The 13,179-nt window shown below is 39.3% G+C and overlaps 1 protein-coding gene across 3 annotated transcripts in view; it reads right to left on the bottom strand.

Annotated features, from left to right (window-relative positions):
- The window catches only part of Sytbeta (Synaptotagmin beta), a 494,139-nt gene that overhangs the window by 321,140 nt on the left and 159,820 nt on the right, over positions 1-13,179 (bottom strand). For all 3 annotated transcript variants that reach the window (XM_073981205.1, XM_073981207.1, XM_073981206.1), the window contains one exon: positions 5,863-6,279. In XM_073981205.1, the coding sequence (XP_073837306.1) occupies positions 5,863-6,036 (174 nt within the window). In that variant the 5' untranslated portion in view covers positions 6,037-6,279. The remainder of the gene's footprint in view (positions 1-5,862; positions 6,280-13,179) is intronic.

Raw genomic sequence — 13,179 nt, 5'->3', positions numbered from 1 at the left:
ATGTTACTCAGTATTCACGGAATTTATTAAAAAATTGATAACATTTTTAATGTAATCCGACTTTTTTTTTTGTGTCCGCGATAGATTTAGCCATTTAATATGTCAAATTCAAATCATACTTTGTACTTAAATAATCATCTCTCTAGTAGATTACTTTAATATTTGATAGATTATTCGGCTCGGATGTCCATTCATATAATTCCCAAGCTCTAGTTATTTGATTATCAGTATAGTAAGTTTATTGCCCGGCTGGTATAATAATTGCTAATCCATTTTCAATCGAATGAAACCAAAACAAGTAAAAAAGCGTTAAGTTCGGCCTGACCGAACTTTTCATACCCTCCACCATAAAATATTCTGAACTAAAATGGAATAAGTAGTTTTCATTCCTGTCCCCAACTTTAAGTGGGTACGTTAAAATGTCAGATAATGTACATACATAAAATGTTTCATTCGGTAGGCCCTTTTTTATGGTGCCTATATCTAACTATGTATGTTGACAATTTTGGGGGGGGGGGGGCTAGAAATTGGGAGGTACCGTTATATAGGGGTTATAATAAAACATGTTGACAGTTTTTGATGGGAGCCTTTAATGTTAAATAACTCCTAATTCGGTTAAAAATTGTAGCTAGAATCCTCAAAATACCGAAAATCGGTACATAACGTGGGAACTTCAAATGTCATTAACAGCTAGTTCGGAGCTATGTGGGCTATACGAAAATATGAACTTAAATGAACAATTTTTGTTGGCTTTTAAATTTCAAATTACAGAAAGTTCGTCAAAAAAATAAAGCTAAGGTACGGAAAATCGGGAGGTTTGTTTTGGGGCTATACCAAAACATGGACCTACGTTCGGTTAAACATTTTAAGTAAAATCCTCAAAGTACCGAAAATCGGGAAGTATCGTTATATTGGGGCTATGTTGAAAATTGTTGATGCAGATGTGTGGTGACCACTACAACCTTCAAAAGTTAGTTCGGTTAAAATTTTTAGCTAAAATTGCCAATTACTGAAAATTGGGAGGTACCGTTATATGGGAGCTATATTGAACATGGACCTATGTTGACAATTTTTTATGGAGAGGTGTTGTGACCACTAAGAACTTCAAATGTCAAATTACTGCTAGTTCGGTTAATATTGTAGTTTAAATCATCAAATTACTGAAAATCGGGAGGTACCGTTATATGGGGGCTTTATCAATACAACGACCTTTCTTGACAATTTTTGGTGGAGAGGTGTGGTGACCACTAAGAATTTCAAATGTCAAATGTTCAAATTACAGATAATTCGGTTAAAACTTGTAGGTAAAATTCTCAAAATACCGAAAATCCGTTATACCGTGGTACCGTTATATGAGGCTATACCAAAACATGGACCTACGTTCATAATTATTTCGAATATAAGTTTTTTGGTCACTAAGAACCCTAAATATCAAATTATAGCTAATTCGGTCTAAAAATGCGACTTAAATCGTCAAAATACCGTCAATCGGGGGGTACCGTTATATGGGGGCTATACCAAAACGTGGACCTATGTCCACAACTTTTGTTATATAAGTTTATTGGAACTTAAGAATCCTAAATGTCAAATTATAGCTACATCGGTCTGAAAATGTAGCTAAAAACTTCAAAATACCGTAAATCGGGGGGTACCGTTATATGGGGGCTATACCAAAACGTGGACCTATGTCCACAAGTTTTGTTATATAAGTTTATTGACACTTAAGAACCCTAAATGTCAAATTATAGCTACATCGGTTTGAAAATGTAGCTAAAAACGTCAAAATACCGTAAATCGGGGGGTACCGTTATATGGGGGCTATACCAAAACGTGGAGCGATATAGCCCATCATCGAACTTGACCTGCCTGCAAACAAAAGACGCATTTTTCCAAAATTTCAGCGACACTTAAATCGGGAGGTACCGTTCTATGGAGGCTATATGAAGGCTATATGGAAATGTAGCTAAAAACGTCAAAATACCGTAAATCGGGGGGTACCGTTATATGGGGGCTATACCAAAACGTGGACCTATGTCCACAACTTTTGTTATATAAATTTATTGACACATAAGAACCCTAAATGTCAAATTTTAGCTTAATCGGTCTGAAAATGTAGCTAAAAACGGCAAAATACCGTAAATCGGGGGTACCGTTATATGGGGGCTATACCAAAACGTGGACCGATATAGCCCATCATCGAACTTGACCTGCCTGCAAACAAAAGACGCATTTTCCCAAAACTTCAGCGTTCTATCTCCATTTTTGTGGATGCTAGAGTGATTACCGCAGACGGACGGACGGACGTGCACAGATCGACTCAGAATTTTACCCTGATCAAGAATATATATACTTTATAGGGTCGCAAATGAGTATTTAAATGCGTTACAAACGGAAAAACAAACTTAATATACTCTCCATACTATGGTGGAGGGTATAAAAACCTTATTGTTAAAATTTTTTTCCAAAAAAATAGAAAAAACAAGTAAGCCGAGGCTATAGTCGGACGGGGCCGACCATGCGATACCCTACACCTTTACCACTGGGAATTAGCTTTTCACTAATCAAAATTTCTTAATGGAACAAATAAATTTATTGTAAGAAATAACTTTGTGGATTCTGTACCGTATCACACCAAGCTTAAATAATAATATAATAATGGTTTCACAAACATCTCAGAAGGGACAAGGGAGACTTCTCTCACATCAATGAGTGAGTGTACCCCGATTCATATTCGCTCAATGATATGACCCCCACAGCTTATCTTCGAGTCCGAACGGTGTGCCCTAAGACACCACTTGTAGAGAAGTTTTATATGGCTGAAATACTCAGAAAATGTCGCAAACCTTACTGAAAGATATTTTGCCACCGTTGACAATTTGATTTTGCCTGGCTGGGGAATCGCTTTGCAAAAAGTTGACAAAGCGACCCATGCAACAATGTATGTATAAAACTCCAATTGGACAATTAAAACGTTAGGACACCATGTAATTTGTAATAATGCAAAAGCAGCAGGCCCGTCATCTAGCAGACACGTGATTGTAATTTGCATCAGGGGCAAGATCAAAAGTTCTATTTTCATATCTAGCCTACTTTGCCGGCATATGCCCTCCAGGAAATAAAATATAGACCAAACATTTGTTTTTTGTATTTTTCATACAAAAGTAATGGTCCATTTCACCTGCTAAATAATATCAGATCATTATCCGAAATTGTAGGCATATTCTTCTACCTAAACTCTTATCTCATGCAAAATTTCGTGATTATTGAGCTATAATTGCGACCTCTAGCTTGTTTATGATTACACTACGAACAAATAACTGGGTATATTAGGATGTAACTCTGTTATTTTATCATGTACACCGACACAATTGACATCAATAGAAAGGTCAAGCGTTCTTCTTCCAAGTATAGCCTACTTGCCCGGAGTGTCTCGTCCAGGAAAAAAGATATAAGCTGTATATTAAAAATTTTCACAATTTTCACACAAAAGTTGTGGTCCATTTAACTCTCTAAATGTTATCTGATCACCATCTCAAATTGCAAGCTTTTTCTTTGTCATATACTCGTACCTTATTTAAAATTTCGAGGCGATCGGACTATTATTGCGACCTACAGAGCAGCTACAAAATCTGATAAAAATTATGTTTTTGGTTCATTTCGCCCGCTAAATATTTTACGATCATCACCAATTAAAATAGCGATCTATTCTGATGTGAAACCGACCCCCATACCAAATTTCGTGACGATCGGTCCGTAATTGCGGCCTGGAGTTTGATTACAATTTATAATGGACAGACGGACACACGGACGGACGGACGGACACACATCTCAAAATCGCTTTATCTCGCCGAGATATGAAGATTGGTGTACCACATTGGGGGTCTCCGACGAATATTTCGCGGTGTTACATGAATTTTTCCCAAAACAAACTTATAATACCCTTTCCACATAGTGGTGTAGGGTATAAATATTTCGGAGTTCTCCAACTATTTCGCTAAAATCCCATACAATAATTAATGTATACTGCTAAATCTTCATCAAGAAATATGGTTCACCATCTCAAGAGCTTAACTGCTTACTGTGATAACTTATAAGGATAGGAAATTAAGAGTAATATTGAAATTTCAATCATTCAAAAAATGTGGAAATTAAAAAGTGTATTATTCGCGAATAAGTTAAAATCAATTGATGCGCATTCGTTTTTGGATATAGCGAATCAATCTCTTTCAATATTTATGCGTATTTCGATGTTTCACTCAGCGGTCAAAGTGCCAGTTGCATCACACAATGCAAAAAACCTTAAAGTGGGTAAAAGTCGCGCTTTGATTTTGATGCGCATCCGGTTTCAGTAGCACCCATCAAAAATACGTCAATATACACCTATTTCAAATAGATTCTTCAAGAACCGCGGATGTGCCTCCACATCATATTTTTTGGTAAAAAAAACACTCCTAAAACACTTCATTTTAAATAGTTGCAGTCATAATATATAGAATATGTTAACAATTCGCGAATTCTGAAAGGGTGAAACTCGGATTCATCGATTGTAAAATATTTTTGGTTTTTGCCATATATACTTTATAAGGTATCCGACTAATATGTCGATGTGTTACAAACGGAATGACAAAGTTAATTATACCTTCCATATTGTGGTGGAGGGTGTGGAGGGTATAAAAATATTTGCCAGTAAACGTAAAATGTATTTTTGTTTCCGTTTTTAGCGACCTATTTAAATAATAATGACGCCATCAGGGTTAAGATAAACTCTTCCTAACTTCCTCTTCCTTCCCACTATAATTTACAATTGGCAGTACTGTGGTTGTTATCTCAGCTAATATTTCCCCTTATTTAATATTCTTTTTGCCTATTTTTTGGTATTTAGTTGGTTTCCAATTAGACAAAGTTGCCATCTTGCCGTAGAAAATTTATAGGTACTAAGAAATTAGTGAAGGCAACAACCATTATAGGAATTGCCAACTTTGTCTACATGAAAACAATGATGTAAAAATTATCTCTATATTGGAACTAGAGTCCCATTCAAAAAAGAATGAGTAACGTTAAGGTGTGAAATTAAGTATACGCAGTTTGTTCATGCAAACGACCGGAATTCAGTAAAGTAGATAGTGAACTGGGTCGTTCAATTTAACTAGATGGGCACAATTCTAATTGGAACTATTAAAACTAGAATAAAACAGGATTATGTACTAAAGATAAACTTTTTCTAGATTTTCATTTTCCGCAATGAAAGTTGAAATTTGCTTTACCAATTTTTTCGGTTTGTTATTTTTTATGGATAAATTTTAATAAATAAAATGTAAATGGCGGTTATAAAAAATATACCATGTCATACCATATGGAGAACAAATATAAATTTTGGGGGTCGAATTCTGTTGCAGCGCCAGTAGTTTTTAATTTCTGGCATTGTTCTTGCTTCATGACAAAAAAATATTGATTAGAATGTGTATTTTATTGTTCGATACGCTTGATGAATTCTTCAATTTTTTTTATCTCCGCCTTATACACTTTGGATCCTATAATTTAAAAACAATAATAACAACATTAAATTTCATTGTGTTTTCAAAACTTAACATTTTATTATTGCTACCATTAGATAAAAATATATGCTCCTGTTTCGCATTTAATTATTCCATAAATATGCATCGCATATTCACAATCCAATTCTATTACCGAAAGAACCACATGACCATCAAATTTAATACATTGAACAAACTTTTAATATATTCACTCTCGACGCACGAAAACCTCAGAGTTTGGCATTTTAATAATTCAATAAAATGTTCCATCCCGTTCAGTCCACATCACTGAAACGCAAAATTAAGTTATAAACAAATTTGCACCTACCTTCAGTTGCAATTTGCGCATTATGCGTGTCGCCTCCCAGCGATCCAGTTCATCCCATTCTTTGCCACGTCTACGCAGCAGATAATAACGATACATTACGATGGTGACAGCCACCATCAAAGCTAAACCACTGCCAACAGCGGCGCCGAGTACCGCCGAACTGACCATAACCATTGTAGCGGCGACGACGACAAAAGTAAATTATTTCCACAAATGTTGTTTTAAGTTTTATCGAATGGCTACACTCTGTGTGATTGTGGTGGCGATGGGGTTATTCCGTCCAACCCCTTTTGATGGGAAGGTATATTTACTAATTTTTTGATAAAAATTTGTTTGCAACACTTGTTGATGTGGGATTTTGTGTGTGTGTGTTCAATGCTAATCCTCGGGCGCATGAATGTTGTCCGTTCGAAAAGCCTGCAAAAGACAATTGGTAAAAAGAGTTAAGTAGGGGGTGATCAAGAGCATATGGGGACGTATGGGCAGAGTTTAAAATACAAATTAAAACATCCAACTTTAAATTTACATTCGTATAATGTGCGTGTGTGTGTTCTCGTTTGGTACAAAATGCGTTTGTGTTTCTTAAATGTGTGTGTGTATCCCTTAAATGATTGAAATGATTTTAATTACTTTAAACTGTCAATTAAGAGACCATTCCACAAATTGCAAGTGAATGTACGCTTTATTAGGGTTGTGTGTTTGCTACATTTTCGAAGTATTTTGGGTAATTGGTGGCTTTGACTAAAATAAGTTTAATGGACTCACATTTTTGGGTGACGTAGGGGATGAAAGATACCAAGGAACGGTCCTGACCGGCTTTAACATGGCAAAGTCCAGGATTTATCTTGGTCCCTCTTTCATCTCAAGTGGACACTGACCTCCCCGTGGTATCACCTGGGGGTTATCACCTGGGGGTTAGGGTTAGTAACCCTCCCCTAGAAAAAGCAGCCTACCATGAAAAAACAAAAGAAAAGAAAAACAAATCCCTCAAAAGTTGACTACCCCCGCATACGTTTTAAGGACCATGATCTGCGAATCTGCACCTGGAATGTTCGCACTCTTTATAGAGAAGGTGCTGTTTACGCATTGGCAGATGTACTTGAAAAGTACAAGGCCGACATTACTGGCATACAGGAAATACGATGGAATGGAAAAGGCGTCACAACAACACCTAAAGGTGACGCACTGTATTATAGCTGACATGACATAAAGTATGAGTTTGGTTGCGGATTTGTAGTTGGTCGGAGGTTAAAACATCTGGTCTCCAGCTTCACACCAGTGAATGAAAGACTTCCTAAAACTCGAATAAAAGCAAAATTCTTCAACATCAGTCTCCACAGTGAAACATCTGACAATGGTATGAGGCTGATAGACATCGTAGCGGCAAAAAACATGGTAGTTAGCAGCATTAGATTTCAACATCTCGACATCCATAAGGGCACCTAGCTGTCTCCAGATCAGAAAACAAGAAATCAAATTGATCACGTTGTGATAGATAGACTCGGAGCACTACCTTATTGCAGCAAAGTTACGCACCCGGTTAAACGTAGCAAACAAAGTACGAACAGACACAACACGAAAGTTAGACATCGGTAAGCTGCAATTACAACAGATAGCTACAGCATATTCCACTCAACTAGCCCAATTGCTTAATCAAAGTATTGCCCACTCAATGCAAACAGCAGCAAAATCCATACCAGGATACCAGAGACCTCCACCAAGGAATCCATGGTATGATCAGGAGTGTCGTGCTGCTACCGAAGAGAAAAATGCGCACGAGAGAGATATCGGGAGAAAAGGAGAGAGGAGAAACGTCTTTTCCGCAGGAAAAAGAGGGAGATGGAAAAGAGGGAGTGTGAAAAAATCGAGATGTATAGGAACCAGAATGAAGTCCGAAAATTCTACCAAAGAGTCCAGCATCAAACTGATGGCTTTGGTACAGGCACATGCTCCTGTAGAGACCAGCATGGTAATTTGATAACTGATACAGATAGTGTGCTCAGAATATGGAAAGAACATTTTTCTAAACTGTTGGTATCCAATAGCAGTGAAGACTACGAAGATATCGCAGACCCAATCCAAGAAGATGGTATTGACCCAAGCCAAGATGGGTTAACGACAGCAATAAATCGGCTGAAGAATAATAAGCCAGCAGGAGCCGATGGCTTACCAGCCGACCTGTTCAAAACCGGAGGCGACACGCTGATGAGGTGTATTCATCAGCTAGTTAGCACCATCTGGCAGGAAGAACGAGTACCCGACGATTGGAACCTGAGTATCCTGTGCCCCGTCCACAAGAAAGGAGATAAGACCTTATGCTCTAACTATAGGGGCATAAGTCTACTCCCTATTGCCAACAAGATCGTGTCAGGGATATTGTGCGAACGATTAAAGCCTATGGTCAACGAGATAATTGGACCCTCTGCGTTCAAAGGTATTCCAAGCCATGTCTGAATTTGGTATCCCCGCAAAGCTCATCCGGCTTTGTAAAATGACTTTAACTGACACGAGTTCCTCAGTTATAATAGGAAAGAACCTCTCCCAAGAGTTTTGTACCAAAAGAGGTTTCAGACAAGGAGACAGCCTTTCGTGCGATCTTTTCAACATCCTGCTGGAAAAGGTTATACGAGAGGCAAACGTCAAAAGAAGTGGCACAATCTACACCAATAGCACATGTTACTTGCTTATGCTAATGATATAGACACCATGGGACGATCAGTAAAAGAAGTAACTGATACCTTTATGAAGGTCGAAGGAGAATCTGCTAAAGTGGGTCTGGCGGTAAACCGTGAGTAGACCAAGTTGATGATGTCGACGCGCAATGCGTCCATTGAGCTCGGACCAACTGTGGAAGTTTTTTCCTATAATTTTGAGGTAGTAAAAGACTTCGTCTACCTCGGCACCTCCGTAAACGCAACAAACGACATCAGTTGTGAAATAAAAAGAAGAATTGTATTGGCCAACAGATGCTATTTTAGTTTAAGTAAGCAGTTTAAGAACAAAACCACATTTCGTCAAACAAAAATAACGCTCTACAAAACACTGATACTACCCGTGCTGATGTATGGCTTCGAAGCCTGGGTACTTGCGCAAGCAGACATGGCAGTGCTTGGTGTGACGGTGAATATGGACGTCGCATGAACCACAAGCTGTATCTGCTATACAGCGATATAGTTAAACGTATCGAGATGCAACGATTGCGTTGGCTAGGCCATATCATAAGAATGGGCGAAGATGAACCAGCTAAAAAGTCGTATAAATACGAACCGCTTGCCAGTGCACGCAGAATTGGCAGGCCAAGAAATAGATGGCACAAACAAGTGGATGAAGAGATGAAAAGGCGCGGTATTCCAGAGTGCGAACCAACAAATAGAGAGAATTGGAGATTTTTTCTTAGTTCGGCCTATGGAACAAATGTTCTGTAATGGGCTAGCTAAGTAAGTAAGTAGGACTCACATTTTGAAGCTAATTTTTGTTAAGATGGTCAATGACGAAATACAAACTCTTATTATACCCCAGTGTTTAAGCTAATGAGAGTATATATGTATGTATATTATGATACGATCAAAAATTTGTCTCATTGAAATAATGGTCGAAAAAATTAAGTTCAGACGAAATCCGTTGCCAAAAATTTGGAGTCGATACAGTCCTGTCTCGTATCGTTTTGAAATTTTCTCCGGGGTGCCCGCGCGGACGGTAAATTTTTTTCGTGGTCAAGTCCATACTTCCTGAGTTTATGGTCCAAAAGTTCAAAAAAGCCCTCCCGAAACTAACTATAACGATGATGAACACGATAACATTCGAGGTGAGTACCCGATTTGGCCTGAACTTTGCACAACGCAAAATTTCTTCAAATCATATATCAAGTTCCAAGAAGGTCCATATCGGACAAAACGTTCGGGTACTTCCATCACAAAAGTTCGATTTTCGATTATGCGCAGTAAGGTACCTAAGGTACTTCTTGCGCGGTCTTGTTTACATCGATGTTATGTACATATTTCATGGGCAAGTACTCCCCTCTTCACCCTGCTATACAAATTGTCGATTACAATAACTTGCGCACTAGGCCGGGGCTATTTGTATGGAAGGTAAAACATAAACTTCAAAATCGGGAGACTCGATTTTCACCGTAGACATATCACTCATTTACTCAAAGAGTGACACATCTCCAAACATCAAGTTTCGAGAAAAAAGGAATTTTAAGTTGGAGATTGAAATTTAACTTCCCAACGAAGTCGTAGAAAAAATAGAAATTGCTAACTCAGAAAACGCATTTTTTGAGCTATGCCACTCATTGAGTAAATGAGCGATATGGTCTAGCTGAAATTTTTGCTCAGTGCAATCCAAGGAATCAGAAACGCGAAGGGCCCAATAAGGTGTTCAAATCGACCCACCCTGTCTTATCTTATCTTCCTTCTTCCCTGGATTCGAGATTGCAAACAATTCTTACAGAAGAACTCCATTGGGAAAAGCTGAGGATTGAGACCACAGATCATACACTGGCTGTATGTAACCGTGGTCCTGCCCATACTTACGTATGGTGGATTGGTCTGGTGGCAAGCTCTAGGGAACAAAGCGTTACTCTCCAAATTATCAAGTGTACAAAGAACCGCGTCACTGCTGATTACCGGATCGATTAAAAGCACTCCTCAAGCTGCTTTAAACGTCATCCTGGATCTCCAACCTCTGGATATCCTAAAACAGTTTCAGGCGGCGAGAACTGCTTTTAGACTCCGGGAGTCAGGGTGTTGGCGTGGCTCACAATTTGGACACTCAAATGTCCTAAAACTAATTCGAGTCGACTTGAGTTAGGTGACAATGGTTGCGTAAGCGATTATATGCCTACCTTATTCAAGTTTGAATCCTTAGCCGTTATCTTCCTAAGCAGAGACGCATGGGCTGAGTGCATATCTCCTCTGGACGGTCTGGCAATTTACACAGACGGGTCCAAGATGGAAGAAGGTACTGGCGCTGGCGTCTACTGCGAGAATCCACTAATTAAAAACTCATATAAGCTTGACGATAATTGTAGTGTTTTTCAGGCGGAGATTCTTGCTATCAGGAAAGCAGCTGAATTGATAAAAGGGCTTGAAGGCAGCCTTACAGGACCGGTGGCTGTATATGTCGATAGTCAAGCGGCCCTCAAGGCTCTCAAGTCATGGACCATAAATTCTTATTCTTTTCTTTTCTATTCTTAATTGTAGGAGAGCTCTGCACGATATACACGATATCGTAAAGCTATGCTGGGTTTCGGGTCACAGCAACATCATGGGAAACGAGGTAGCAGATGAACTGGCTCGAGGTGGCTCTAGGTCTATCGACTTATCAGTTGATGAAACCGTCCGGCCACTGATGTGCCACTACATCGGCAAACTTTGGGAGATCTTCAATGAGAAAGCACATCAATGATGGCTATTCCAGGTATCCAAGGCAATCTGGCCTGTGGTTTCTCGTCGAAGAATGGCTTCCCTCCTCTTACTTGATAAGTTAGGGATGAAAATCGCGGTGGGACTTATAACAGGTCACTGCAGAGTGAGGTCCCTAACTTCAAAATGGGATGACAGTGGCATTGACTACTGCACTCTATGTGATGATGCGAGGAGATAGAGACTGTCGAACATCTGCTTTGTAGGTGCCCCATGTTTCAAACAAGGATGTACCGTACACTAGGCAGATATGAGATAGACACTCTGACTTTCCTGTCTAACATAGATCCTACTCAACTTTGCCAGACATCTAACATGGCTTGACAAAGGTCCTTAACAACCCTTAATAATCAAACTCTTCTCACTTTTCCAGATAATTCCTTGGCGTCAATCTCTACATCTCCTGCACTCACCATCATCTCTATCCTGTCATCCTCTATCCTATCATCTCCTTCATCTTTAATCATCTCAACAACACACCTCCATCATCTTTAAATCATCATCTCCATCATCTTTAAATAGCCTACATAGAAATGAACACAATGGACCAACGGTCTCCGAGTGAAGCAGTCACCTATTCTAATAGAGGGCTGGGCATCCTTAAACCTAACCTAACCTTGCAAACAACTCATTAATTTTAATTCCAATGTTGCAACTTTTCAGATGATCTAGCCACAGCCTGCATAAAGTCGCCTTGTTCGCAGGGCTCGTGAGTGTCTTAACTCCTGTTCATAATGCGCTTATTCCCATTCGTATTCGAATATCATGTATATATTCAGCAGCAGCAGACGTGCTTTCTGCTATCCGAATATCAGAAGGTTTGGCTAGTTATCTGAAGTGGTGATTGGTGAACTATAGGTCAAGCTATCCCCTGATTGATGAAAGTGCGACGTTCAGAGCTGATAAAGTTGTTGTTGTAGTAACGGAAATATGGTATCTGGTTATGATTCCTTTGTGTGCAGATTCCGGCTGCATTGTCCGGATTTTAACTAGGCTTGACAGCTGGCGTTCTCCTTCTGCGATAGATGGGGTGGTCTCCTGTACCTTTGTACCTCCCGAGCAACTGCATCAGTGTGGATGCTATTCAAACCTGTCTGATAAGCTTTAGAGCTTCTCGCTTGTGCCCTCTCTCCAGATCATGAACAATTGGTCCTGCATCTACAGCATCTTGTTGTGTTGTTGTACCGGTAAAATCTTCGTCTCTTCATGACGATGTTAAACTGGTGTCATTAGGTGCAACATATTGCGGTCCTCATCATTCTGGCAGGTTTGAATTTTCTTCTACTGCGTAACGCTAACATTTACATATCACACTGCCACCGCATATCATACCACAGACCGGCAGATTGCATTACAAGAGATCAGCAAGGTTTCTTTGTCAGTACCCTTTGTCGGCCAGTAACTTGAGAACCTTGTTCCTTCTTCTGATCTTGTTGCAATTAGCTGTGGCTTGGGAGGACGACCTAAACATGTGGTCGAACGTTACACCCAATATATTAGGGTAGTTAGTGGTCGGATTCAGAATATGATCTACCAATTTGGTCAGGAGGAGACTCATTTCAGCCGCCCAAGTGACTCTATTCACTTGCATTGGATTTGGCGGCGGGTGTTTCCATATTTCTCAAATGGAAGAACCGTACTAAGTCAGCTTTGTAGACATTTAACTTATCACGCATGTCATTGACGACAGGACCCGACGCCATGATCGTGCAATTATCCGCATACATTACGATCTCTAGAGGTAGGTCTTGGACTTCGTATTTTAGAACACTACAAACGATTTACACGCATATAGTTGATTATCTAACGTTTCAAACACGGTTAATGGTATCGAAAGCTTTCGATAAGTCAACAGCCACCATAACTGTTCCGTCGCAAGGCTTTTTCTGTT

This window comes from Musca autumnalis, unplaced genomic scaffold, assembly GCF_047663935.1.
Source record: "Musca autumnalis isolate F117 unplaced genomic scaffold, ASM4766393v1 scaffold_4, whole genome shotgun sequence".
In the NCBI taxonomy this organism is placed as follows: Eukaryota; Metazoa; Arthropoda; class Insecta; order Diptera; family Muscidae; genus Musca; species Musca autumnalis.
Note: the sequence above shows the minus strand (reverse complement) of the source record. Positions and strands in the feature narration are given on the sequence as shown.